Below are 26,066 nucleotides of genomic sequence, written 5' to 3' on the forward strand. Positions count from 1 at the left end.
TTAATACTGACCCCTCAGAAAGAGGGTGGGGCTCATTGGGTTTTTCAAACATTTTTATTTTTTTTAATATTCAAAAGGGCAGGTTTATTATGAAAAGGGGGAGAAGAATAAAGGACACTTGCATAGACACAAGCAGGTGGGCAGAAAGAGCAGCTCCCAAAAGGGACAGGTTTGTCAAAAGGGAGGCCTGCATAGTCACAGGCAGGCAGCCTTGGGAGGAGAGCTGCCTCTGCTTCTTTGCAAAGGGTGGAGGTCAGTGAAGAGAGCATTAGCATGGTCACAGGTCATAAGTAGGCAGAAGAGCTGCTGCCAGGGAGAAGAATGTTGAAGAGGAACAACTGCATAGGCACAAGTGGGCAGAAGTTTTGCTGCCTTTTTTATTGTCCCAGCAAAGCCTGGGTGGCCAGTGACCTTTTTTATTGAGGTTAATTGGTTTACACCACTGTACACGATTGAGAGGTACAGGATCATACCCTGAGATGGATGCCACCATAGTCCTTTGGGCCCCAAAGTGTAACAGGGGGAAATAAAATTTAATTTCAAAAGTAAACTTTAAGCTGACTGGAATAGAAGATGGAGCAGGAGGAAGAGAGAGGGGTCTGAGAAGCATGAGTGGAACAGAAGGATAATAGAAGTTTATGTAAACTTCTGGAGAACACGTTAGAATTTGAAAAGACTCTGAATACTGCATTGCCATAGCTCAATATATACAAGAGAATATAAGGGTTAATTGCAATTTGTGACAAATTTTTTTTTAAAAATTTTGATATGAGACACACACACACATTTTTTCAGATACTCACCATACTCACCACATAAGTTATTAATTGGGGGGAAATTTCCTCAAATAACCTGAACCTTAGTGACTGGACACTGCTATGCTGACCCTCAGTCCTCATTAGACAACCTGTCGTTTCTTCTTTTCCAGTTCCTGCCCTCCTTATTTTGGGGAGACCATGGAATTTTCTCAACAGAGCAGATCAGAAATAAAAGACTGGCTCTGTCCCAGCAAAGCCTGGATGGCCCGTCACTCTACCTGAACTATCTCCAGCATGTGGATGCCAGACACACGTGTACAGTGAACCCCCCTGCAAGGGCCTCCTGCCTGCTGTCAAGATATTTCATTATGGTTGCAGGAGGAGGGAGTCAGCACCAGAGTCTGAGGAGCTAGAAGCAACACATGTGTATGCTACCCTTCCTTCCTTCTGTCTGAGGCTAATGGGGCTAGAGTGGAAGCCCCTGGAGCAGGGACAGTTGGCTGTGGAGATGGGGAGCAATCAGGTGCAGAGATCAGCTAGCAACCCAGTACAAAGCTCAGTCTCTGAACATAGACCAAGAATATGTTAAATTAGAAGCCATGCACCAGGACATGGAAATGAGGAATCCATTTCATATAGTGACTCAGCTATTGCTGTCTTAAATTTAACTTTTCACATAGGAACACTTTTTACTTCAATTTAAATCAACTTTTTGTGATCCCAAGACATAGCTAGTTATCTTCAGGGTCACTATATCTTAGTCCTAGCACAGTGAAATGCATGTTATAAATTCCACCTATGTGGGGTAGATTTGATTTAATGACAAGTCACTCCAAAAACATGCTGAACCAGGATAAAGAGACATGATTGGATTAGTATTCCTATCATTCCTAGCTCAACATTTCATCGTGAATCTTGACATAATGTGGGAATTTACTCAAAATTCAGAACATTCTTGAAACATTCTATGCCCTTAGGTTTCAAAAAGTTGAGACAAGAATAAATTATACAGAGGCTAAAGTTACATTTTGACTCTACAGTCAAAGTGGTCTAATAATGGAACAAAACAATCTGACCCTAGAAGTTACTCCTGATGAGTTCAGATTTGTTTTTTGTTTTTGTTTTCTCAAAATGAGTCTACATAATAGGAGAGGAAATAACTGGGTAGATACAGAAGACCGGCACACAGAGCTGGGGGAAATGACCAGTGATATAACAGAGGTCTTTGTTCTCTTTTTTATTTTTTTATTTTTTTTTTTTAAAGATTTATTTATTTATTTATTTATTTATTTATTTATTTATACAAGCACTGGGCACAGTCAGAAGCGCGGGAGGGTGAAAGAATTCACCAGAGCCAGAGGGGAGAGCAGAGCAGGCAGACTGACAAAGTACACTGCTGAGGGGAGCAGCGGGCGGCAGGGGAGGTCTGCGCGCCATGTGGGACCCTCGCCCTGCGGCCGGGGATCGAACCGGTGTTGCAGAGGCTGCAGGCAGCTTCGCAACCCAGTGCTCAACCACTGCGCCACTGGGGAGGCCCTTTGTTCTCTTTTTTAGATTTTGTTTGTTTTAAGCAAATTTCCGTTTGGGGGCAAGCAAAAACAAAGATATGCCTATCATGTGAAACAATACGGAAAGAAAGTAAATATTTCTAACTTTCTATTTTACTTTGATCTTTCATAACAAGAAGAAAGATGTTGAAACTGAAAATGAATAGACAAAAAAGAGCTGACAGAGTAACAGAGTTAAAGAGAGGGAAGGAGACACCCAGAGAGTTCCTTTTACATGAGTATTCTGACCCAAACACTTCTCCCCACAGGCACAATTTTCCTTGACTGAAAAACTGAGAAACTGGGGAGAACAGCAGATGAAGACAGGCAAAACTGTCTTGGGCTTTTCAAAAGGAAAATATGGCAGATTCTGCAAACAGCAGACTAATAAATCTGATATTAACACACAGCTGAATTCTAACATGGTTTATCAATATTTCGTGAGCATTTAGAACATGAAGTAGCCAGAACCAACCACCCACAGGGGTTCAAGGAACACAAGACAGGCCAAGCCAGTCTCATTTTCTTTTGAGATGAGCACATTATGAAACAGGCAGAGTAAGGAAATGTAGACAAAGTGTGTCTTGATCTCTGCCATTGACAAAATCCTTTACTGGGTCCTGTGGACAAAGAGCAAAAGGCAAGCTCCAGTACTGCATCTTTCTGCCAGCGCTTGTGGGGTAGCAACCCAAGGGGACTGGCTGAGAGCTGTATTCGGCCCTACCTAATCAATATATTGATCAAGATTAAGATGTAAAAAGAAAAAGGTTGCCACTGGACATGAAGCTAGGAAGGAGAAGTAATATTTTGAATGTGGAACCATGAATCAAAACTATTTCAGCAAACAGCAGTGATGTGATGAAGCCAGAATTCAAATAAAATATAAATTCAATGAAATTTAAATTTTGAAAATCCATACAAAATTTAAATCCTATACTGTATGAATCCTTGGATATAGACATAGGCCGGACCCCTAGTGATGCTGAAATAATGTATTATTGAAATAGACCATCAGACTCAAAGAGAAAGTCTTGCCTTGGGCAGGACACAGGAAAAGACCTGGCAGAAACCCATTTAAAGATAGTTTGTCGGGGCTCCCCAGTGGCGCAGAGGTTGAGTGCTGGGTTGCAAAGCTGCCCGAGGCCTCCCCGGCACCAGTTCGATCCCTGGCTGCTACCTGGCCACCAGAGGAGGGTCCCGCATGGCACGCAGACCTCTCCTGCCGCCCGCTGCTCCCCTCAGCAGTGTACTTCGGTCCTTCTGCCTGTTCTGCTCCCTGCTCTGGCTCTGGTGAATTCTCTCACCCTCCCGCGCTTCTGGCTGTACCCAGTGCTTGTATAAATAAATAAATAAATCCTTAAGAAAAAAAAAATAGAGAGACTTCTTTAAAAAAAAAATAAATAAAGATAGTTTGTCATTTTCCTGAAGGTTTGGAGAGCACATCTGTCAAAGAAGGATGAAATGGTGAGGGGGTGAAAGGCCTGGGAACCGTAAGAAAAGTGAGAAATACAATATGAAAACAAAAATACTTCCCCAAAGAATGTGCCTGAGAACAGCCCTCAAACCTCCCAAGAACTGAACTTTGAAGAGAAATCAGCATATCCACACAGTCCAGGTGTGGAACCCCCACCCCCAGAGGTCATGGTGAATAAGATGTGGACCCCATCAGGGTGTTGTATCCTCACTGTCCTAAAACAACATGAGCTGCTGTGTGAGGTAATGAACTCTCTGTCCCTGCACAGCTACATGGCCCAATGAGACATGGAGTGCAAAGACATCTGCAGACTCTGAGAGGAGGGTTTCACGCTCAGTTTCCAGGTATATAGTTCCTCGTGTGGTTTATTCCTTTACAAAACACCCATGATCTAATGAGGAAGGCAGCATGAGGTAGTAGTTAAAAGTCCAATGTCAGCTCTCAGGTGTGAATCCGGCTCTGCCACTCACTCCCTGTGTCACCACAGTGACCTTGAACAAGGTAGTTAACTGCAAGGACCATAGTTTCCCCATCTGCAAAATGGGGCTGATGTGAATATCTACCCCACGGGACCACTAGGAGGGTTAAGGGAGTTCATAGCCAGGAAGCACTCAGAACAATGTCTGGGTCATAGGAAATGTGCAATAACTTAGCAATTTATTATGATTGCTCCAGAATCATCTGGATTGCCCTGAAGACTCCTGGTTTTTCATCTGACAGACAGGAGAATATCACTAGATGATGAAAAGGAGTTAGATTCCTGAGAGTGACTAGAAAAATAGGGAACAGCACAGTACAGATCAAAAGTCTGGGAGTCTCAGGGTGCAGCCTCCACGGAGGTTGGCGCTGGGGTGGGCGCTGAGATCGGTGCTGGCTGCTCAGGTTCCTCTCCCAGATCCACAATCCGGATGGAGTTTTCCTTCTTGGAAAGCCAGAAGGCAGGGTAGACTGGTTCTGAAAACTTGCAGTCAAACTTGTGAACCAGAGTCATGGCATCAGGTGTGACACCATAGAAGGAGAGGCTCCCGCCCTGGAAGTCAATGTAGATCCCCAGCCTCCGGAAAGGGCCGGCTTTGAGTGGGGTCTCTGTGTCACTGTGCCAGGCCGTGAACTCCTTCCCATTAAAATAGAGGCTCCAGGAGAAGTTGTTTCCAGAAATGCAACCGTTGCGGTCCTCCCCTTTCCGGTCTATACCTTTGCAGGTCAGGCCAACGTAGGTGCCTGCCCCAGAGATCTCTACCTCGAAATAGTACCTGTGCAGGTACAAGCTCTGTTGGGACAGCACCTGGCGCCAGTGCACGAACCTGCTAGGGAGGTCTGGGTAAGGATGCTCCCAGGGCGTGGTGTTGGTGACCTTGCGATTGTCCTCCTGCAGACGGAGATACCTGTGTGCTGTCTCTGGATCGAAAGTGATATCACAAGCATCTAGGGAGATACGGAAAGCAGGGAAAGTAGGTCAGGAATAGCTGAGTCAGACAGAATGCTTCAAATCCAGCTGGCTGCAGAGTATGAGAAAACCTCCATCTCCCATTCCCCCTGGAAAACTGGTGTGTGAACACGAGGAAACAGAGTACACAGTACTCTCCTTTCTTCCTTTCTGAACTTTGCCTTGCTTAGTACTTACTCTATTAGGCACTAAACTGAGTCAAGGAATAGTCGTTTGATTCATTTATTCATTCAACAAACACACCCAAAGCCAGTATTGGCAAGGGCTTGGGGAAATAAGTACTCATACACATTTGATTATTCACTCCTTTTTTTTTAATATTTGACTAATATTTAGTATTGCAGGCTCTCAAACACCCCCCTCCAAACATATCCTTTTCTTAGCACATCCATGCACAGTTGCTCAAGTCATGCTCAAACTTATTTTTTTAATATTTATTTATTTTTACTTTTTTTTTTTATAGAGGCATGTTTTTATTTATTTATTTGTTTGTTTTGTTTGTTTATACATGCACTGGGTACAGTCAGAAGCGCGGGAGGGTGAGAGAATTCACCAGAGCCAGAGCGGGAGGCAGAGCAGGCAGAAGGACCGAAGCACACTGCTGAGGGGAGCAGCGGGCGGCAGGAGAGGTCTGCGCGCCATGTGGGACCCTCCTCCGGTGGCCGGGGAGCAGCCGGGGATAGAACTCGCGCCGCAGAGGCCGCGGGCAGCTTCACAACCCAGCACTCAACCACTGCGCCACTGGGGAGGCCCAATATTTATTTATTTTTATACAAGAACCGGGGCACAGACCAGATGTGCGGGAGGGTGAGAGGATTCACCAGAGACAGAGGGGGGAACAGAACAGGCAGACTGACGAAATACACTGCTGAGGGGAGCAGCGGGCAAGACAGGAGAGGTCTGCTTCGCCATGTGGGATTCTCGTCAGCCGGTCGGGATCGAACCCACACTGCAGAGACTGCGGACAGCTTCACAGCACAGCACTCAACCACCTGCGCCACCAGGGAGGCCCTCTCAAACTTATTTTTGACATTTCTTTGTCCTCTTCCTCACCTCCCACTTGCCACCACACACACAGGTAGCCTCAAGTGCTGTGGATTATACCCATGTCTCTGAAGCCCACTGCTTCACCCTCCATCTAAGCAACTAGTCAAATTTCACCCTCACTAGTGCCATTGGCTCCTCACCCAATGGGCCTCTCTCACCCCCTTCCTTACCTTCTCCACCAGAGAACCATAGCACTAACTAACTTCAAGGTGTAAGTGACGGGGACTCAACATGCCCCAGCTGAAAGCCCTTGGGTGGTGCTCCTTGGAATGAAACAGTGACCCCTTCTCTCTGTTTTCAGACTTGTCCTCTCCTCTCCTCTCCTCCTTGACGGCCAGATTCCAAACACCCCACCACACCCCTATACCCAATGTTAGCACAGACCATTCCCTTCACAATGTGCTCATCACCCTAACCTGAGTCTGGATGGTTCCTACTGATCCTTTAGATTGCTCCCAAGGGCTCAAGTCCTCAGGCAGGTCCTCACCTAGACTAGATGCCTCCCATCAGTCTCTCTCGAGCACCCTGGTATTTGAGACTTCATGGTATTGATCAGGATGTTTAAAAATTTATTTGTGTGTTTGTCTGCTCCATGCTTGTCTTCCTTCTAAACTACAAGCTCCACATTTCAAGTGGGACTCTATCCCAGGGCTTTCACTTAGAGATGCTCAATATATACTTGCCAAATGAATTTGCATATTAAAAGTTAGTAAAATGATCTTCATTTAACCCAGAATTCCCAAATTGCTTGTATCCAAGTCAGAGAAATTTCTTCTATTTTTTTTCAGTTTTAAAGCAAAAGTATATTTTATTATAAATGTAGTTTTTTAATTGACTAGGGGGACTAGGGGCCCCCCCATCAGATATCACTACTGTTAGGTCAAAGAAACTCTTAGTAGTCAATGAAACCACATTTGGAAGAAGGATATAACATTCCAGGGAGTCAAAAGCAAAACTGAGTGTGAACTAAGGATCATCACAAGCATTTACTCAGCAGCTCTGTTTACTAAAAGTGGCCCCAATAACAGCAGCAGTAGCACTTTTACCCTCTCCCATGTCCTTTGATAATCCTCAGCATCCAGATATTGGACAATAATGTTGTTCTTGTCATCTACAGGGATCCAAGACGCTCAAGAAGGTAGGTGATTACATATCATGGGGCAAGGAAATCAGAATGGGTCTGAATTTCTGGAACATTCTATTACTGCCAGAAAGCAGTGATACTCTTAGGAATGTCAAGGGCAGGATGTCAGTGCTTAAAGGAGAAAAAGGCCTGCTTAAAAGTAGCTCCTATTAGTCATGTTAACAAATTGAGTTCAGTCCCTTGATAGCTAAACAAGCTGCACCTATAAAGTCCATAACAAGACTCAGAGAAAAGGTTAATACCATGTATGTATTTGTAATGCCAAAGAAAAGAGACTATAACAGGATATATTTAGTTTTCTTTAAATGGTAAGAGTAAAGGGCCTTTGGTTTCTTGTATCTATTTATAAAAATATAAATGTGTTTCTGTCAGGAAGCAGAAAGAATAAATAAAGAAAACTGTGGCAGTCAGGGCACAGACCTCTCCTGCCGCCCGCTGCTCCCCTCAGCAGTGTATTCCATCACTCTGCCTGTTCTACTCCCCTCTCTGGCTCTGATGAATTCTCTCACCCTCCGGCGCTTCTGACTGTACCCAGTGCTTGTATAAATAAATAAATCTTTAAAAAAATAAAATAAAATAAATCATTTAGTAGGCAGGATTTTCAAAAATACCAAGGTCATGAATGACAAGAAAAACTGTGAAATGAACCCCGATTGGGGGAGACTGAGGAGACATGGAACACTGGTCCAAAATTCTGGCCCAAAAAGGAACATTAGTGGAACATGTGGTAAACTTGACTAAATTCTGTAGATTAGTTAGCAGCATTGTCACAACCTGGTTTTGATCAGTATGCTGTAGTTATGTGAAGTATTAATGTTTACAGAAGTTAGATGAACAGGAGTTCTTTGCCTCATTTTTGCAATGTTTTTGTAAGTTTGAAATTGTTTCAAAATGAAAAGCTAAACATTTTTTTAAATGTACCATTGTGGGATAGACCAAAATTTGCAAGAAACACAGTCTCAGAGAGATGGCATTCCTACTTCAGCAAAGCATTGTGCTGACATCACTCACAGTGGAGGGAGAAGCTACTCACGACTTACATTGCAAGAACTGTTGTCTGGTGGTGGGGTCTGGTTTTGAGGTCCGATACTTGCGCTCCACAAAGGCAGACACTTGAGTTCTGATGTCATACTCCTCTAGAAAACCAGAGAGTTTTGAATGCACACCTGTCCATGAGGTAAGGAGACTCTAAGAGGTAGGACTTCTCAGCTACTCTTCCTGGGCTTCCTGGGAGAAATGGGGCCGACCCTCATCGTGTGTCAGAGAACCATGCTCAAAGAACTGCATTCTTCTCCTGAATTTCACTTGAAAGTACAGGCACCAACAATGTCAGCAGCTTGTCACAGCAATGCCATGATGTCACAATTGCATGTCACAATTGCATGATGTGACTAACTCACCTTCTTGGGTCTTAATCATCAAATAAACTCATCGAGATAAGTGTTTCTTAGTGACAGGATCTAGCTGAAGGATGGCTTCAGAATTGTGACACTCTCCCTGATTTCACTTTCCCCATCAACTTACCCCATCACATCTGTAGGCCACAGCCCAGAAAGTTCCTCACCTTCCTTAGCAAACTCCTGGAGCTTTTCTTTGTAGTCCTGCAGCAACTGGACCAAGTGCGCAGTGGAGTCCGTGATGACCTTGCAAATACCCGAGAGCTTATCCTTGAATCCTATGTAAACACTAGGGGAGGTGCTGTCCTCCGTGTTCTTAACCTTGCAGTACTCCTGCAGAAAAGCAAATATGGCAGAACTTGCCTTGGTGTCTGTATTTCTTAGACTGGGCTGCTCTCCTCTTTAGATCACTTTCTGCATCTATAAAATGGGTTGATAACACACTTCACAACCAAAGGATATGTTAATCAACCAGCTCAGAGTCTAACAAAATAGAAAGCATATTTTTTAAAGTAGGAAAGCAGTTTTAAAAAAAATCAGAGACACTAGATGTCTACTAAGAACTCATGCAGGACCAAGAACAAGAACATAATTTATGCCAACAGCCCAAGTGGTGATAACATTCTCACTTCCTTCATTCCCTCAGTATTTTTTCCCTTCTTTTTCTTTTATAATTTAAACTCAAGCACAATAGGGAATAAAGGAGTTGGTAAAGCATGAGATAGAGCCACAAACAAGTCCTCAGACAGGAATGCTTCTTTTTCCTTGTCCAATCCAATGCACCATTTTGTCTAGTTCTTACACTGTGCTTTAGTTTGGAAAGTATTTTCATGTAGATAATCACATTAACATAATGTGATTATGTTATTTCAGATATAACATAAAATTCAAATACAATCAAAGGATCAAAGAGCAGAGTTCATGTAGCGAAAAACGGAGTGATGAAAACAAATGTACCAAAATAGTTGAATAAATCAGTGAAAGAAAGAAAAGAAAAAACCCAAACCAGAGAGTTGATTGGGAGAAAGAGAACCATTTTAATACAGTATTTAGACTTAGTACTACATGTGATAAAAGTAACAGTAGTACACCAGTGGGGTTTAGGGTAGGTTATTTAATGCATGTTGTTTTAACTGGCTAACAATTTGAAGGAAAGAAGTTATGGCTAACCAAGATAAATAATTTATACGACAATATACTTTGTATATTTTAAAATGTTTATGTTAAAGTTATAAAAGGAGAAAAGAAACACAAAGAAATTATACCCATTGTGGGGATAACTTGGGGAAACTCATGGCATGGGAAATCAAATATTTATTCATATTTTCTTTGTTTTGATATTGAAAAGCGAACAGTGACAGAAAGAAAGATGTTCTGTCAGTATGCGTCTGTCTTTCTCTGTTTCTATTTTTACTCATTAAAAGGTTAACTATGGTTGTCTTGGAGTCGTGGGAATATGGATGACTGTTTTCCTTACTATTTTTCTTCATTTTTCAGAGATTTTCTTTCACAATAAGCATTTTTTTTAAAGATCTATTTATTTATGCATCCAAGAGCTGGGGTACAGGCCAGAGGTGTGGAAGGTGAGAGGATTCACCAGAGACAGAGTGGGGAACAGAACAGGCAGATTGACTGAAATACACTGCTGAGGGGAGCAGCAGGCAAGTCAGGAGAGGTCTGCTGCGCCATGTGGGTTGCTCCCTGCCTACCGGGGATCGAATTCGTGCTGCAGAGGCTGCAGATAGCTTCACAGGTTGCGTCTTAACCCCTTGCACCACAAGGGAGGCCCAAGCATTTATGTTTTTTATAACTAGAAGTGAACTTTTTTAAAAATGTGATCAAGAAAAACATTGCACTCAGGGATATCAGTGCTGAAAGAGCATTGGAATTTATTTACTTTCAGGTGATTGTCTGATAAATAAGGAATCTAAAACCTAGAGATTAAATGACTTGCTAAAAATTACACAGCTCTTTATTTAGTGACAGATCCAGGAGGACAGAAAATACACCCAAGCCCAAGTTCCTTCTGTGGAGTCTACTTTAAGTCAAATAGACTCCATCTTGCCTCTAACTAAATCCTTGAGATTCTAGGTGAGTTGTTGACTCCTTATCAGCAACTACAAAGAACACCCACTCCCTGATTTCTCCTTCTCTGTGACCAGGACAGAACAGCAACTCCTTGTTCTCTATTAGGAAAGAAACAGGAGACCATCTGCTGATTGTTACATAAAACCTCACTGCAGACTTCTGTATGAAGAAGCTTGTCAGCTATTCCAAATGTTTCCAAACAAATGACCTAAGCTCAGACCCCATTTCCTTGCAGCCCTTTAAAATTCTCCTATACCCTGACCCTGAGGGAAAACACCCTGGCATTGTCCCTTGGTTGTGGACCCAGGTCATGATCCTTATTCTTGAATAAATGCTTGCTTTCATCCTTTTTTTAAAAAAAATAGAGGTAACATTGGCTTACAATACTGTATACATTTTAGGTATGCAGCTTCACACATAGACAACTACATATGCCACACCATGCCCACCACCAGTGTTTTCTGGATTTTATTACAGTCTATCTTTTCTCAGTCAACACTTTCTTAAGATCAAATGTTCACAGGACTATATCTAATGGCATGTGGCTTAGTGTGTAATACACAGTACACTGTAATGAAAAGTCACATAAGCTCTCAAAGGCTTTCCTCAACCAACCCAACCTGAAGGTGACAGGTCCCCAGTCTCAACCCTGCCAGTCCAGCCTCTGCTCAGTCTCTGTTGGCATGGTTTACAATTGACCAGTATACTGTAAACCTGTACATTGGCCTGGTGTCTGAAGTCCTCCACTGGCTTCCATGATTTCATGATGAAGAACAAATTTCTCTCACAACCAGACACTAGTCAGCCTCATTCCCCATCGTTATGTTCCCAGCATCCTCCACCCCCACCTTGTGAAACTGCTTTGGTTCCCCAAATCAGTTATGTTTTCTCAAACATCTCTGCTTTGCACATGCTGTTCCCTCCCCTGGAACATACTTCTCCTTAACATTACTCATCTTGCATGACCCGATTCCAGTCTCCCTGCTCTGGGAAGTCTCCCTTACCCCTCCTATACTCCTATACTCTGCCAAATCAAGACTTGTTTCTGTCTCCATAGTTACCCATTTATCAAAAGCCTAGCAGAATGGGGATGCTCCCTGGTATTAGTTGCATGGATGCCTCTACTTCCACACACCGCCCCCACTCAGGCCCACCCCCCAAGCTGTACCTCCAGGAACAGGACAGTGTTGCTGAGGGCAGCAATCCTCTCCAGCTCCTGCTTGCTCTTCTCCATCTCTGCACTCCTATGCTCCAGGTGGGTCTTGATGCTGCTGGCCTGGCTCAGAGCAGCTTCCTCCTTCTCCTCCAGGAAGAGCAGCACATCAGCCTGGGCCTTCCTCATTGCAGCAAGGAGTTCCCCAAACTGCTCCTCCGCCACGGCCTTCACCTCTGACACAGACACCTGACGGGGTGGAGGGAAGCAAAGAACCTGTTAGGTATCCAACTTCATCAAAGCCTAACATACAGAAATGTAACCCTGAGAAACCTGCAAATTAAGAAGCAGGTTTCTATTGTAAAAGAAAGCGTTTAATAGCATATGAACCCCAGGTTCCTGGGATTTACTCTCCAGGGTGTAAACATTCATTTGTGGATCACTAACTTAGTCTCCTCGTCCATTTGATGAGAGAGTGAGCTCTGATCTCTGAGACCCCTTCCAACTCTGATAGTCTGAGGCTGCTATTCAAGTTTCTGAAGTGGATTTTCCTACTAGGGCAATGCACATATTCAGTATATTCACTATTATATTCTTATGGCAAATTAATAATGTGGCTTCTTATAAAAGTCAGTTGAATGATTTAGCTTCCTCAGCATTTATTATGCCTGGTGAAACTGTCCAATGGATTGATCAGCAGCAAAGGCACATCTAAGATATGGTGTCTCTACCAGACAGGAATGTTCAGGGTGTGTGCCGATGAGCCTGCAGATGAGCATACCTGTGCAGAATGGAATGGGGAGGGCAAGGGGGGCAATAATAGGGGCCTGCTGATACCCCAAGCAGTGGGAGCACCTCTGCTTGACTGCAGACCCTGCTAGGCCAGGGTCAGGAATGCAGCCCTGGAAGGCCTGTCGGTCTTTGATGTCTGGCAGAGGGAAGAATGGTGGTGGGGGTAGAGGAAACCAAGGGGAGCCTTTACTGGAAGGGGTGCTGGAGGGATGACATGTACAGTAAATCTCACTTAGCATCTTTGATAGGTTCTTGGAAACTGCAACTGGAAGCCAAACAACATACAACAAAATCAATTTTACATCGGTTAATTAATATAAACAAGTGCTAAGTTCCTATAGTATATTTCTAGCCACAAAACATTGCCAAATTTCTAAATAAAGACCCAAAACACTTCTAATATTAAACAATCATTTGCATTCATTCATTCATTTTCCAACCCTCTTTTCCAATCCAGGGTGGTGGGTGGCAGGAATCTAACCTGGAAGATCCGGGCACAGACAGGACATAACCCTAGACAAGACACCCTCCAACTACAGGCTGCATTCACACACACACCCACATTCTCGCTAACTGGGACAACTGAGACACACCAATGAACCTCATGTGCACCTCTGTGGGGTGTGGAAGGAAACCAGAAAACCCACACAGGCATGGGGAGAACTCACACAGACAGCAGCCCTAGCAGCCCCAGCTGGGAATCAATTATGTTTTCTCACCATTATTAAAACAACATTGAACAAAACATGGGATTTTTAAAGTTATTGGAGAACCTGCTGTAGAACCGCCCCTATATTCTTATTGCTGCCCCATTGCCTCAACAGACTTCCTCAAAGTTGGGGCACCTAAGTGGAGCTGGAAGAGGAAAGATGCCCCAAGTAGTTCTCCAGAATATTTTGAACCTGGAAATAAATAATCTCTGGAGGCTTATAAGGCTAATGGGGCCATTATTTTTCTTCTTTTCATAAGATTACATGGGTAAGAAAGAGATGGTCATAATTAGTTGTAAACATCAAGGGGGAGGAAATTAAGTTTAAATGGATATATATAATATATATATTATACATATATCTAGATTGGATGGATGGATGGGTGGGTAGGCGACAGGGTGGCTGGGTGGGTGGATGGATGGATGGATAGAATCATTCTTGGTATGCAAAGATGATACTATTGACTCACTGCCATAGAGTAATTGTTCTGCATTCTCTTCTGAGTGATGGTTATTGACATACCACTAATGGAAACATCTGTGGAACTGTCTGGGTCCACTTAAGAGTATATATATGGAAAGTTGCCATAAAGTAGAGAGATTAAAAGTAAGTAGCCTGGCACATCACTGGCTTTATTAAGAATCATGTACTAATCCAGCAGTTCTCCATTTTTTCTGCCTGCCAGGACAAAGGGCTAGTGAGACTCACATGCAGGATGTCCTTCCATGATGCAAAAAAAATCAAGATTTTATATAGCCCCTGAAATTCTAGCTTAACACTGACCTCCATTCCCACTTACATCCTTTTCTCCTAGTCAAAAATCATATGCAAATTTTAAAATAATAATGCTATTTTTACAAGACTAGTATCGCTTTTACTCTATACTATTAAAAAGAAAATGTTTGTCAGTTTTGAACCTTAAACTAATTTCATAACGAATCCTGACAGCAAGGTGAGGCCATCCTGTGGTGTAGCTGGCCAGCTACATCCCATTTGTTGAGAAACCCCAAGAAGCCGATGGGTACAGAGCCCCCTCATGTCCCACAACCCCAGCTGAGCCCAACTGAGCCCACAGCAGTGGCCAGGTATGTTGAACCCTAGGAGGGGACCCAGACCGGCCTTACCAAAACAGATTTGTGGTTGGCTTGGAGCCTGGTGGCCTTACCAAAACAGATTTGTGGTTGGCTTGGAGCCTGGTAATGGCGTTTTCATTCAGAGTGAGTTTCCGCTCCAGCTCTAACCGTGTGCGCCGAAGCTCAGCCTAAGAAGAGGAAAGGACAACTGTTAAAGAGGGAAGGAACCCAGTGCCCACAGAAAGTCCTCAAGAGCAGCAGTACTCTCCACCTCTCTTCCATGAACTTTCGAAGTCTGCCCAGGTTGCCCCCAAATACAGGCACAAAGGGTCAGTTGTGAACCAGCATCACCTGGAGCTGAACTCAATTCAAATTGGCTAAAATGCAAAGAGTATATGCCTTGGGCTGTGCTGGTCAGTATTTTAAGCATTGATATGAATTGTCTTATATCATCCTTACCATACCCATAGTAGGTATATATCATTATCTCCATTTTATAGGTCATGAAATGGTGGCACCTATGCTAGGTCACACAGTTCATTACTGGAGTTGAGCCCAGGCCATCCAATTCCAGGAGAGCCGAACAAGGAGCACAGGCTTGGAGCCAGAGGTGGGGATCTCATCAGAAAAATCTACCAAGTTCTTCAGATTTCCATTTCTTCATCTACCTTGGAGTAAAGTGCCTAATTCATAGTGTTATTGTGAGGCTTGAATGAGATCATGTGTGTTAACAAGAACTTTGCTTCAAGATAAACAGCTGGGACTACATCAAATTAAAGAGCTTCTGCACAGCAAAAGAGACAATAACAAAAACAAAGAGAAACCCCATCAACTGGGAGAACATTTTTGCATACAACACTAATGATAAAGGACTGATCACAAAAATCTGCAAAGAGCTGATGAGACTCAGCAACAACAAAGAAAATAATCCAGTCAAAAAATGGGCAGAAGAGCTAAAAAGAAACTTCTCTGAAGAGGAAATGCAAATGGCCAACAGACATATGAAAAAATGTTCAACATCACTTGTAATCAGGGTAATGCAAATCAAAACTACCATGAGATACCATCTTACACCAGTGAGAATGGCACATATTTAAAAAACTAGCAACAAATGTTGGCGAGGATGTGGAGAAAAAGGAAATCTTCTGCACTGTTGGTGGGAGTGCAAACTGGTCCAACCACTATGGAGAGCTGTGTGGAGATTTCTGGACCTACTAAACATAAGCTTCCATATGATCCAGCAATTCCACTCCTAGGTATTTACCCAAAGGACACAGAAACATTAATTCCAAAGAACACCTGCACCCCTATGTTTATAGCAGCTCTATTTACAATAGCTAAGCTTTGGAAACAACCCAAATGCCCAAAAATAGATGACTGGATCAAGAAGATGTGGTACATATACACCATGGAATATTACTCAGCATTCAAAAAAGATAAACACATGCAATTTGCAGCAACATGGATGGCGCTGGAAGGGATCATGCTCAGCGAAATAAGCCAGAAAGAAAAAGAAAAATACCGGATGGTCTCACTCATAGCAGGAATCTAGAGAACTTAAATAAGGGACCAGGAAAATGAATAACTATAAGAAAGTGAAAATCAAAATCAACAGAAAACTATGAACCAGAGACACTTTTTGGGGGGTGGGGGGTGGGAGGGGAGGGATTGGGGTCAGAATGGGAGGGTTGCAATTGTATGGGGAATATAAAAATAAAATTTATTATTTAAAAAAAAATAATCACCTTAAACATAAACAGTTTGAGTTCACCAGTCAAAAGAAGTGGAGGAGCTGAATGCATTTCAAAACAAAGTCTAATCTGCTATTTATAATATGCCCATCTTACCAACAAAGATAAGCATAGATTTAGAGTAAAAGTCTGGAAGACAGTCATACAAGCAAATGGCAGAAAGAAAGAGAGAGAGAAAGAGAGAGAGTGAGAGAGTGCTATATTTATATCAGATAAAAAAAAAAAGAACTTTGCTTCGTAGTTAGCACATTGTAAGTGCTCAGTGTCAAGGATGCCATTGCCGTAGTCATTATGCTTATTAGTGTTATTGCCGCCATGACCACTTCTTATCAAATGTTCTTATTCACTCCTGTGGTAGACAGAGAGAACCCTCCAGGCCAGGCAAGTGCTTACCTGAAAACTCCGAATTTGCCTGCTTTCACCCCACTGCTTAGCTTCCCTCTAACTCCTGGGATGCCCTGAGCACTTTCTGCCAAGAAGAGAGCCAGCGAATAAAAACTAAGTCTCTGCAGACTTCAGAGGCTCTATCACTTCCCTGCTCCTGCAGTGACAAGAGGGAAGGCCGGAGGGAGGGAGGGAGCAAGGAAGGAAGGCAGGCAGGCAGGCAGGCAGGCAGGCTTTCACTGCTTGTAATAACTTTTTTTAAAAGATTTATTTTTTTATTTATTTATGCATACAAGAGCTGGTGCACAGGCCAGAGGTGGGGGGGCGGGCGGGGTCTGAGAGGATTTACCAGAGACAGAGTAAGGAACAGAACATGTTGCGCCATGTGGGTTGCTCCTGGCCAGTTGGGGAAGCTGCAGTGACTGGGGGTAGCTTGATAGCACCGTCTTTAACCCCTGTGCCAGCGGGGAGGTCCTGCTTTTAATAACTTATATCTGCATCTGAAGCTATGAGTCATTATGCTTAAATAGAACTCAAAGGGCATGAATGAAGGATCTCTCCTTTCCACTGCTTAAGGCTGGGCCAGTTCCAGGGTCCCCAGAGTGGCAGAAGCTGAGCAAGCCAGGGACTTGCTTCACCAGGACACTGCAGAAAGCAGGTGACTTTCACTCAGCTGCTGGGATGCCTTGCAGCTGAGGGAGCCCTCGTGACCTTCCATCCCTGAGACCTGAGACCATGCCCAGGAGTGAGGGGAGAAAGTGGCAGGGAAGGGGAGAGATGGTCTGGCCTATTTGGGGGTGATCATGGAATCTTATCTGTATTATACAGTGACTTGTTCCAGGGCAGTGGGGGAAACGTGAACTGTTTATTTAAAGGTGGTGGAAAGCACAACAGAACACACCTAGCAACAGACACGGCACGATACTGTGTTAAAGCATCTTCCCGAGCATGAGCCAAAGCCGTGGAAGACACCCAGACAGCATCCAGTAAGGGTACTCAACCCAGTCTGTAGACTTCCATAAAAGGAGGAAAGGGCTCCTTAGTACCTAATGGGGATCACTCTGAGTGAGTCACCCCAAAGAAAGGCAGTCCCAATTACCTCAAAGGTGGGGCCCTTTTGGGAGACCAGCATCTCCAGTTATTCCTGTTGCTAGAAAATAATGTGGTGCCTCAGATGATGGCTTCAGGGCTTCCCAGAGTAGCAATCACACACACATCACAGCCAGGATGGGCTCCGCACAAAAGCAGGAGTGTGGTCCCATGAGTGTGGATGGCCCTACATTGAAGGGCACAAAGTTCTGTCTACTTCAGCAAAGTGATGACAAATGTGCCAGCGGCTCAATATTTGGGGTCTGAAGACTTGCCACTTGCTGGCTATGTGATCTTTGTCAAATCATTAAATGTCTCCTCTGGTGCAAAGTCATTAGAGCATGTAACAGATTGTTCTTACTTCTATCCATAGGGTAGAGGTGGCAGCCAGAGTTGGTAGCAAGATTGGAGATACAAATAGGAACAGCAGAGGGAGTAAGAAAAGAAAATTCCAGATGGTGGTGGTTCCTTTGTATTTCTGCCACACAATGTGGACCCTCCTGCAGTGTTTGAATTTGGCAGCATCAGAGTCTACCTGGACCTTCACTTGTTTCCTCAGTCAATTGATCAGAACCTACCAATCAAATAAGTTAGGCCAGTAAAATAAGACAGCTCCCTGTTTTTAACACACATAGAGCCTGTAGAATGTTTAAGCCAAAAAAAAAAAAAAGTGACATAGTTACAAGTTATATAATATTGAGTTCAAGGCATTCCTCAGAATCTCTAGTAGAAATTCTTTTCCTGAGTGGCTCTGAATCATCTGCCTTTTGGCTCCAGCAAATAGGCTGTGACCACTGCTGCATAACTGTTCCCAAGAGAAGCACAAATACTTGCGGCTATCAGAAACTTAACTCCTGCTCTACATGGGGGCTGTGTTCATCCCAGAATTTAGGCCCACACTTTCTGGAACCAACATTGAGGTTGTAGTAGTGGTCTGTCATTAGTGGACTTCAAGATCTAAACAGGGCCAACTCAGGCCCCTCCTCCAAGAACTCTGCCCTGACCCTATTGCCAGTGTTGGCTCCCTCCTTGGGAGGTGTGGCATTTGGTTGCCCTGCCCTTTGACACTCCAGAGAGCCATGAGCACGCCTTGGCTTCCTGATTAGAGTCCACACTCCCTGAGGATAAAGATCATAACCTCACACTTAACTAATTGGAAGCCCTCAATAATGTTGGATAGAGCCTCCCTGGTGGCGCAGCGGTTGAATGCTGGGTTGCGAAGCTGCCCACAGCCTCTGCGGCGCAGATTGGATCCCTGGCCACCGGCGAGGGTCCCACATGGCGCACAGACCTCTCCTGCTGCCGGCTGCTCCCCTCAGCAGTGTACTTCTCCTCTGCTCTCTGCTCTGGCTCTGGTGAATTGTCACCCTCCTGCACTTCTGACTATAACCAGTGCTGAAAGAAAAGGAAGGAAAGAAAGAAAGAAAGAAAAGAAAGAAAGAAAGGAAAGAAAGAAGGAAAGAAGGGAAGAAAGAAGGAAAGAAGGGAGGGAGGGAGGGAGGGAGGGAGGGGGGAGGGAGGGAGGGAGGGAGGGAGGGAGGGAGGAAGGAAGGAAGGAAGGAAGGAAGGAAGGAAGGAAGGAAGGAAGGAAGGAAGGAAGGAAGGAAGGAAGGAAGGAAGGAAGGAAGGAAGGAAGGAAGGAAGGAAGGAAGGAAAGAAAGAAAGAAAGAAAGAAAATAAGTAAATCTTAAATGATAATAATAATAATGTTGCATAAGCTTGAGGAAGAACAGGAAAGAACCAATGGTACTGGGTCTCCCTAATGGTGCAAGGGGTTAAGACACAACCTTATGAAGCTATCCACAGCCACTGCAGCACGAGTTCAATTCCCGGCCAGCTAAGGTAATACCCACATGGCACAGCAAACCTCTCCTGTCTCGCCCGCTGCTTCCCTCAGCAGTGTATTTCAGTCACTCTGCCTCTTCTGTTCTCCACTCTGTGATGAATCCTCTCACAACCCCCCCCCCACACACACCTCTGGCCTGTACCCCAGTTCTTATATGCATAAATAAATAAATAAATCTTTTTTTAAAAGTGCAGTTATGCCACTAATTAAAGAAAAACAAAAGAACCAATGATTCTTACCTTGTCAGAACAAACAGGAAAGCACTCACAGAAGTGCCAACACACAGACTTACACCCACACACAGAGTCTCATTGCCACCACAGCAAGCCTGCGGTTCAGAGGTGAGAAGAATTAGCAGCCAGCAGAGAAGGCCAGATGCTCTTGAAAGTGAGTGGATTCTCAAGAAGCTGGCCTGGGGGAAAGGGAAGTACTGAGAACCCAATTAGGAAGAGCTGGTCCCCACTGGATGCCCAGCAGGAAAGAACTAATAACAAAGAATGTCCACCTCCCAAAATCCAAACAGTTTTTAGTTCACTAGCAAAGCTAGAGACATTGAGAGCTTCCAAAGGTGCTCAGTTAGCAACTGAAAAATCAGTTGTTCTGGGGACCCTATACAGGATGTTGGCTGCTTTGTGTCCACATCGCTGACCCTGCCATTTGCAGTTTCCTGTACACAATCTGCCTGCCTGAATAATTAGCCCTTAACACAATCCAAAGTGACCTTCAGCAAGAAACTCCAGCAGGTTCAGGGTGGCTAAAGGGAATGCTGTGCTTCTAAAGCCTTCATTATGAGTAATAACACTTTCAAAATAATCCTAAAGTGGCTGCAACCACCTCAAGGTATGGTGTCTTCTGGACTGGTTTCTTGGGTTCCTTTGGCTCCTAAGATTTGGAGGTGCTTCTAGTAGGTGGCTGCATTTACAGACTAAATGCACTCTGAGTGACACAGGTGGGACAGGACACAGGATGGGAAGAACCAGAACTCTCTGAGACAGACCAGGAAGCAAAAGTTGTGAATGAGGGCCACCACCAATTATCTGGGATATGATTGCTTTTCAGCACCCAAAACTGCCCTCGGGGACCTAACCCAGCTGCCCTTGGCCCTATTTCACCTTACAAGGCTCTCTTGTAAGATGTCTGATTTGGGGGCTCTGCTCTTGCTCCACACAACTCCTTCCGCTCAGAATTACAACTCCCTTGAATCTCTGTAACGTTCCAGTTTACACTGTTATTTATGATTCACATAATGTCTATTCTGGAATAGACATATAACATTTCTGAAAGGAAACAGAAGGAAGAGTAGATTTATCTCTAAGGAGAGAGACATGGGGATCCAGGACAGGAGAGAGACAGTCCTTCCTAGCATAATCTTGTGTAATCTGGTGGACACTGCTTTTCAATATGTACATGTACTGCTTTTCCAGTTAAATAAATAAAATTCAGATATATATCCAAAGGGGAAAACAGTACACTTTACCTTAATATCTATAGTGTACATGCAGCCAGTTTTTGGTGAAAAAAAAAAATGTAAGTTTATAATACTGTGATCTTGAGGTTCCTTGCTTGGGTTCCTCCAGTCAGATGGTTTTCTGCAAGCTTCCATTCCTCACTCTGTGATTTAGCCAGCTACATGAACATGCACAAATGTGGTGGAGATAAAAAAGAGTTGCCACATCATACAGTTATTTAAGGTCCGGATGAGAAAATCCATGGAAAGCACTTAGCATCTGGCAATGCTCACCGAAAAGAATCCAAACTTGTTTTTCTCAATTATGTGGTGCTTCTTCCTTTAATGCATCTATCTATTGATACAGAGCCTCTGGCTGGTTATGAAAACAAGGAATGGGGTGACAGTGAACTGCTCCCCTAACAGGACAGTTCCTGATACTGGAAACAGTTGGCAAATGAATTCCAGAGTAAAAAACGGTGATTCATTAGCATCAGGAATACAGAACTTTCCAAGTTTCCAGACCAGTCCCAATAACACCCAGTAACAAAGGGCGTGAAGGAGGGACACTGCACATAAAACTGTCCTTTTCAGAAACTTCCTTCCTTTGCTGCCCAGGAACACCTGCTGAGAGGTTGACACGTGCCCACGGCCAAGTGCTGTGCAAGTAGGAGCAACCATGAGGGGGGATATAATACACATGGACGAGTCTACTGCATTTCCCTTCTCAGAAATAAATATGCTGGGAAAATCAAAGTAGGAGAAATGAAGCCTGTAAGATTCTAAATCCACTCCCAAGAACTTCTCTAGGTTCTCAGCTTTAGGGCACAGAAAAGCTGGTCGTCATAGAAACTGGTTCCTTATCTGACGGGAATAAAGTTACAGGTTCTAAGGTGGTGTCTCTTGGTCTCTGCTGAGAGCACTACCTGACGAGGAACTTTTATTTTCCCCAACTTCAGCCATCCTTGGCATTGAATGAGGAGGTAAGTTTCAAATTCAATGTGATCTGAACACTTTTCAGACGCTTGGGTTTCACACCGGTATCTCCAGAGGGTACTTTCTACACGTCTTTCGTTTGTGGTAAAGGGAAAAGGAATTTAGAGGGAAGGCTTGATTATTTTCTATTGAATTTCTACCAAGGTTTATATTTCATGGATTGCCGATGGGTGTGCCCCACAGATCCAGCCCAGGAAACATCACTGCCCTAAGCCCCCCAATTCCTGTGCCCCACACCCAGACACACACCAGTCACCAAAAGCTGTGTGAGAAATAGCAGGAAATCAGACAGACACAGGTAGAGGAAGGACAGGGGCAGGGGGGTGGAGATGGGAACAGAGTGACCTACTTCAGTTTCCAAAGCTAAGAGCAACAGATATTCACACCGGACAAACAGCCGAGTAAAGGCTAACGTCCTTTCTAGGTGAACCCAGAGCTCAGAAGCAAAGTCTGAACTTCCAGGAGCCGCAGTGATGACCTGGCCTCCACTAGGCACACCTTCTCTCTGCCTCCCCTTCCCTGGTGTACCCCAGCACTTGCCTCCTTGTCTCCGCGGGCAGCATCCAGGGAGGCCAAGGCGTGGCCCTTGTGCTCACCCTGGGCACACTCCTGGCAGATGCACTGCTGGTCAGAGTTGCAGAAGGTGACCAGCGGGCTGTGGTGGATCAGGCAAGTACGCAGGTCCCGGTCCCTCACCGGCTCGGTCAGCTGGTGGCTGTGCAGTTTGCTGTTCTCCTGGTGCGGCCGTAGGTGCTCCTCACAGTAATTCACCATGCAGGTCAGGCAGGACTTCACCGCCTTCACCCTGCCGGCCCCGAGACAGAAGTCACACAGAATCTCCTCCTGTCCCTCGCCACCAGGACCCCCCTGCTCCGCAGAGTCACTGCCCTGTCCTCCGATCTCCCCCTGGGGGCTCCCCAGGGAGCCCATGTTCTCTTCTGCTGCGTCGGCTGAGTCAGAGGCTGGGTTAAGAGTGTCCAGAGGGTGCGTGCTGATACCGGGCAGCGGCCCCGGAACCATCAGCTCCAGCTCAGCCATCTGGAAGGCTCTGCTGCCTGAGCTGCCTTCCTCTGCTCCTTGGCCCAGGATCCGTGAGCCTAAGTCCAACAACAGAACCACGCCTAGATGATTGCAGCTGCCACAAGATCTTAATCGTTTCCTCCCTCTCAGTGGAAATTCAGTTAGTCATTGCTCCGCTGGGAGCTGGGACGGCAGCCAAATGCCGTGACAAGGCAGCTAGATTACTCAGACTTAGGACAGCCTACCCAGGATTTCTCCCCACAGACTCAGGCCCCTCATCAGGTCCACCCCCGAAACTTCTATTCTTAACGTGAGTCACTCATCCCCCCATAGGCTCTGCTGAAGGTCACTTGTGTCTGTGGCTGCTCTGGAAAGGACAGGAGATTTCTGAGCTCTGTTGTAAAACGTCTGTGTTGCTTTATGTGGCTAATTTTGTTTTTCCCTTTTTTAAAAAGATCCAAAATGTAAGGACTTCAGTGACAGGGCAACCGCTCCCTTCCCAATTCATAGAACTGGACTTGAGGCAGTTAAGACAGGACACATGTTTCTGACCCTAACCTTTTCCAATTTACCTACTAGCACGTTCCTGGAGACAGGGCTCAGGTGGGGCTTCAGTTTCGATCAGGAGGGTCAGGAACTAATTTGTCTTCTACTTAGAGCTCCTGGGCAACACATCCTGCCCTGTACTTCCTAGTGAAGGGTATGTGCTGAGAAATAGCCCCTCTGCCCACTTAACAAGGTGCTCCTAGACATGGTGGATTAGTTTACTGTGGCACCATTCACAATATCATCGACTGGTTTGTTTAAATAATTCTGGGGGCTAGAAGTGCTAGATCAAGGTGTCTGTAGGGTTGGTGCTTTCTGAGGTCTCTGACCTTGGCTTGAAGATGACTGTCTCCCCCGAGGTCTCCACAAGTCCATACCTGTGTGCTACTCTCCTCTTATAAGGACGAGTCATATTGAACTAGGGCCCACCCTAATGACCTCATTTTAACTTGATCATCTTTGTAAAGACCCGATTTCCAAATATTCTGAAGTACTCTGAGTTAGGATTCCAACATGTAAATTGTGGACAGGGAGACAATTCAGTCCATAGCACAAGGGTGAGACGAGAAATATCCAGCACTTAGGCACTGCCATTGGACGGGGAGACACACTGGACTGAGTATTTGCCAGATGGACACCAAAGAATCCAGGGTATCTGGATTCCTACTTCTGTATTCTGGAAAGTTTCTAGTTTTTCACTAGTACTTCTTCAGATATACTCAAATGGGTTCGGAAAACTAATAGAGTGAGAGTGGGGGAGGGGCTGGGGTTCCCCTAACTCCTGACTTCAGGGGCTGGGTAACTCCAAGACCTGGCACTCCCCAGGGCTCTCCACCTCTGGGGTGAGATCTGCAGGATCTGTATTAAACCCGATAAGCCAAAGGACATGTCTTGTCACTGACCAGGACACTTTCAAAATCAAGAAATTCAGAGTTGGAGAGCTTGCCTGGAAGTCTAAAATTCTATCTCACATGCAGTCCTGTTATTTTTAATCCTGCATAAAATACAAATATCATGATTGCCTAAAAGCAGCCCTTTTCAGCAATGTAAAATTTCCTAAGTGACCCTGTCCTGAGAGGTGTCCTTGTATTTCATTTCCTGGTTTTAGATCTCCAGCCAGTAGAGGAAGGAGCTGGTTTCTGCCAGCCCGGACTATCCTCTGCATATTCTCCATCAGCAGAGAGGGTTGCTTTTCTTTTCATCCCTTTTTCTGAATGACATAATGCTGGAAGCTGAGCCAGTCCTCCCACCCAGAGCCTTGATCTTTCTGGGGAGGGGGAGGGGAAGTGGCCACCCTGCCTGACCTGTTCCACAGCCTCAAGGGCCTGTTTAAAGGGCACTGGGCCAGCCTAGGTTTCTGCTGGTTTCTCACCTCTCTCTTTCTTTCCTCACCATCTCGTTCCTTCCTTCTTTCTTCTCTTGTGAATTTTTTTCCCTACCTTTTCTACTGCTAATCCTTTGGGGCAGCTTTCTGGGTATGTTCAGCTCTCCATGCCCCATGCTAGTCCAGAGCTAGCATTCCACAGAGGCCTGGAAAACAGGAGACCTGGATTTCCATCCCAGCATGATCTGGGAAACTCACTTGTCTTCTTTAAGCCCGAGTTTCCTCATCCATGAAGGAAAGGCTTCCCCAAGCTGTCCAGAAAAGTCCTCCCTCCTTAAGATCGTCAGTTGGTATGTGGATTATTTCAAGTTGAGGTCACTCAAGGCCCTGCCATTCACAAAAAACTTTACTGCTCCCTACCTAAAAGAATCAAAATTGAGGGTATTACCCAGAATTAGGATTTTTATCAGAAATAGAGAAAACTATCTATATGGCAGGGCAAACACCTAGTTACAGAGTCTCTGGCCTTTGTCATGAGTCACCCTCTCCTCCTTCTGTATCTCTCTCCTTGAAGCCCAGGCCTCTATTCCATTCTTTACTTCAGAATATATATGCTCGTTTCATCCCATTTACTTTAAAATCTACATCCATATAGACTCCCCATACCTCTGTTATTAAATTTGTTCTTTTTTCCTACTAACCTGTTATTAAGCCTGTTAATGACATTAATTTGACTGCTCTACCAGCCTGAGAAGAACCAGAGGGGTAGGAGTAAATTTCCCCTCTGCCCCTACATCCATAAATGTGTGTGTTGCCCTAAGTCAGGGCTGGTAAATAGACTGCTGGTTTCACTCCTTGGGGAACTACGATGGGTCGAAGTTCAGGTCTGAGCTTATTGGGTAAAGGTGCCACGGCAAGTGGAGATATCTGGCCAGATCATGGGACTGGAGAATGGTGCCTCTGTGGGGTCCACCTCTAGTCTTTTGGGACCACAGAAATTGTCAACTTCTAAATCCACTCCACTGCCAAGCTT

The 26,066-nt window shown here is 44.7% G+C and overlaps 1 protein-coding gene across 1 annotated transcript; it reads right to left on the bottom strand.

The window, feature by feature from the left end:
• Window positions 1-4,596: 4,596 nt before the first annotated feature.
• Window positions 4,597-23,181, bottom strand: TRIM16 (tripartite motif containing 16; the record flags this gene model as incomplete). The annotated part of the gene is made up of 6 exons (XM_084237924.1): window positions 4,597-5,204; window positions 8,458-8,553; window positions 8,982-9,147; window positions 12,071-12,304; window positions 14,723-14,818; window positions 22,684-23,181. 6 exons carry the CDS (start codon window positions 23,179-23,181, stop codon window positions 4,597-4,599), a joined length of 1,698 nt encoding a protein of 565 aa, XP_084094050.1.
• Window positions 23,182-26,066: the final 2,885 nt, after the last annotated feature.

The sequence above is a fragment of the Talpa europaea genome (genome assembly GCF_964194135.1).
Source record: "Talpa europaea genome assembly, chromosome: 7".
Classification (NCBI taxonomy): domain Eukaryota; kingdom Metazoa; phylum Chordata; class Mammalia; order Eulipotyphla; family Talpidae; genus Talpa; species Talpa europaea.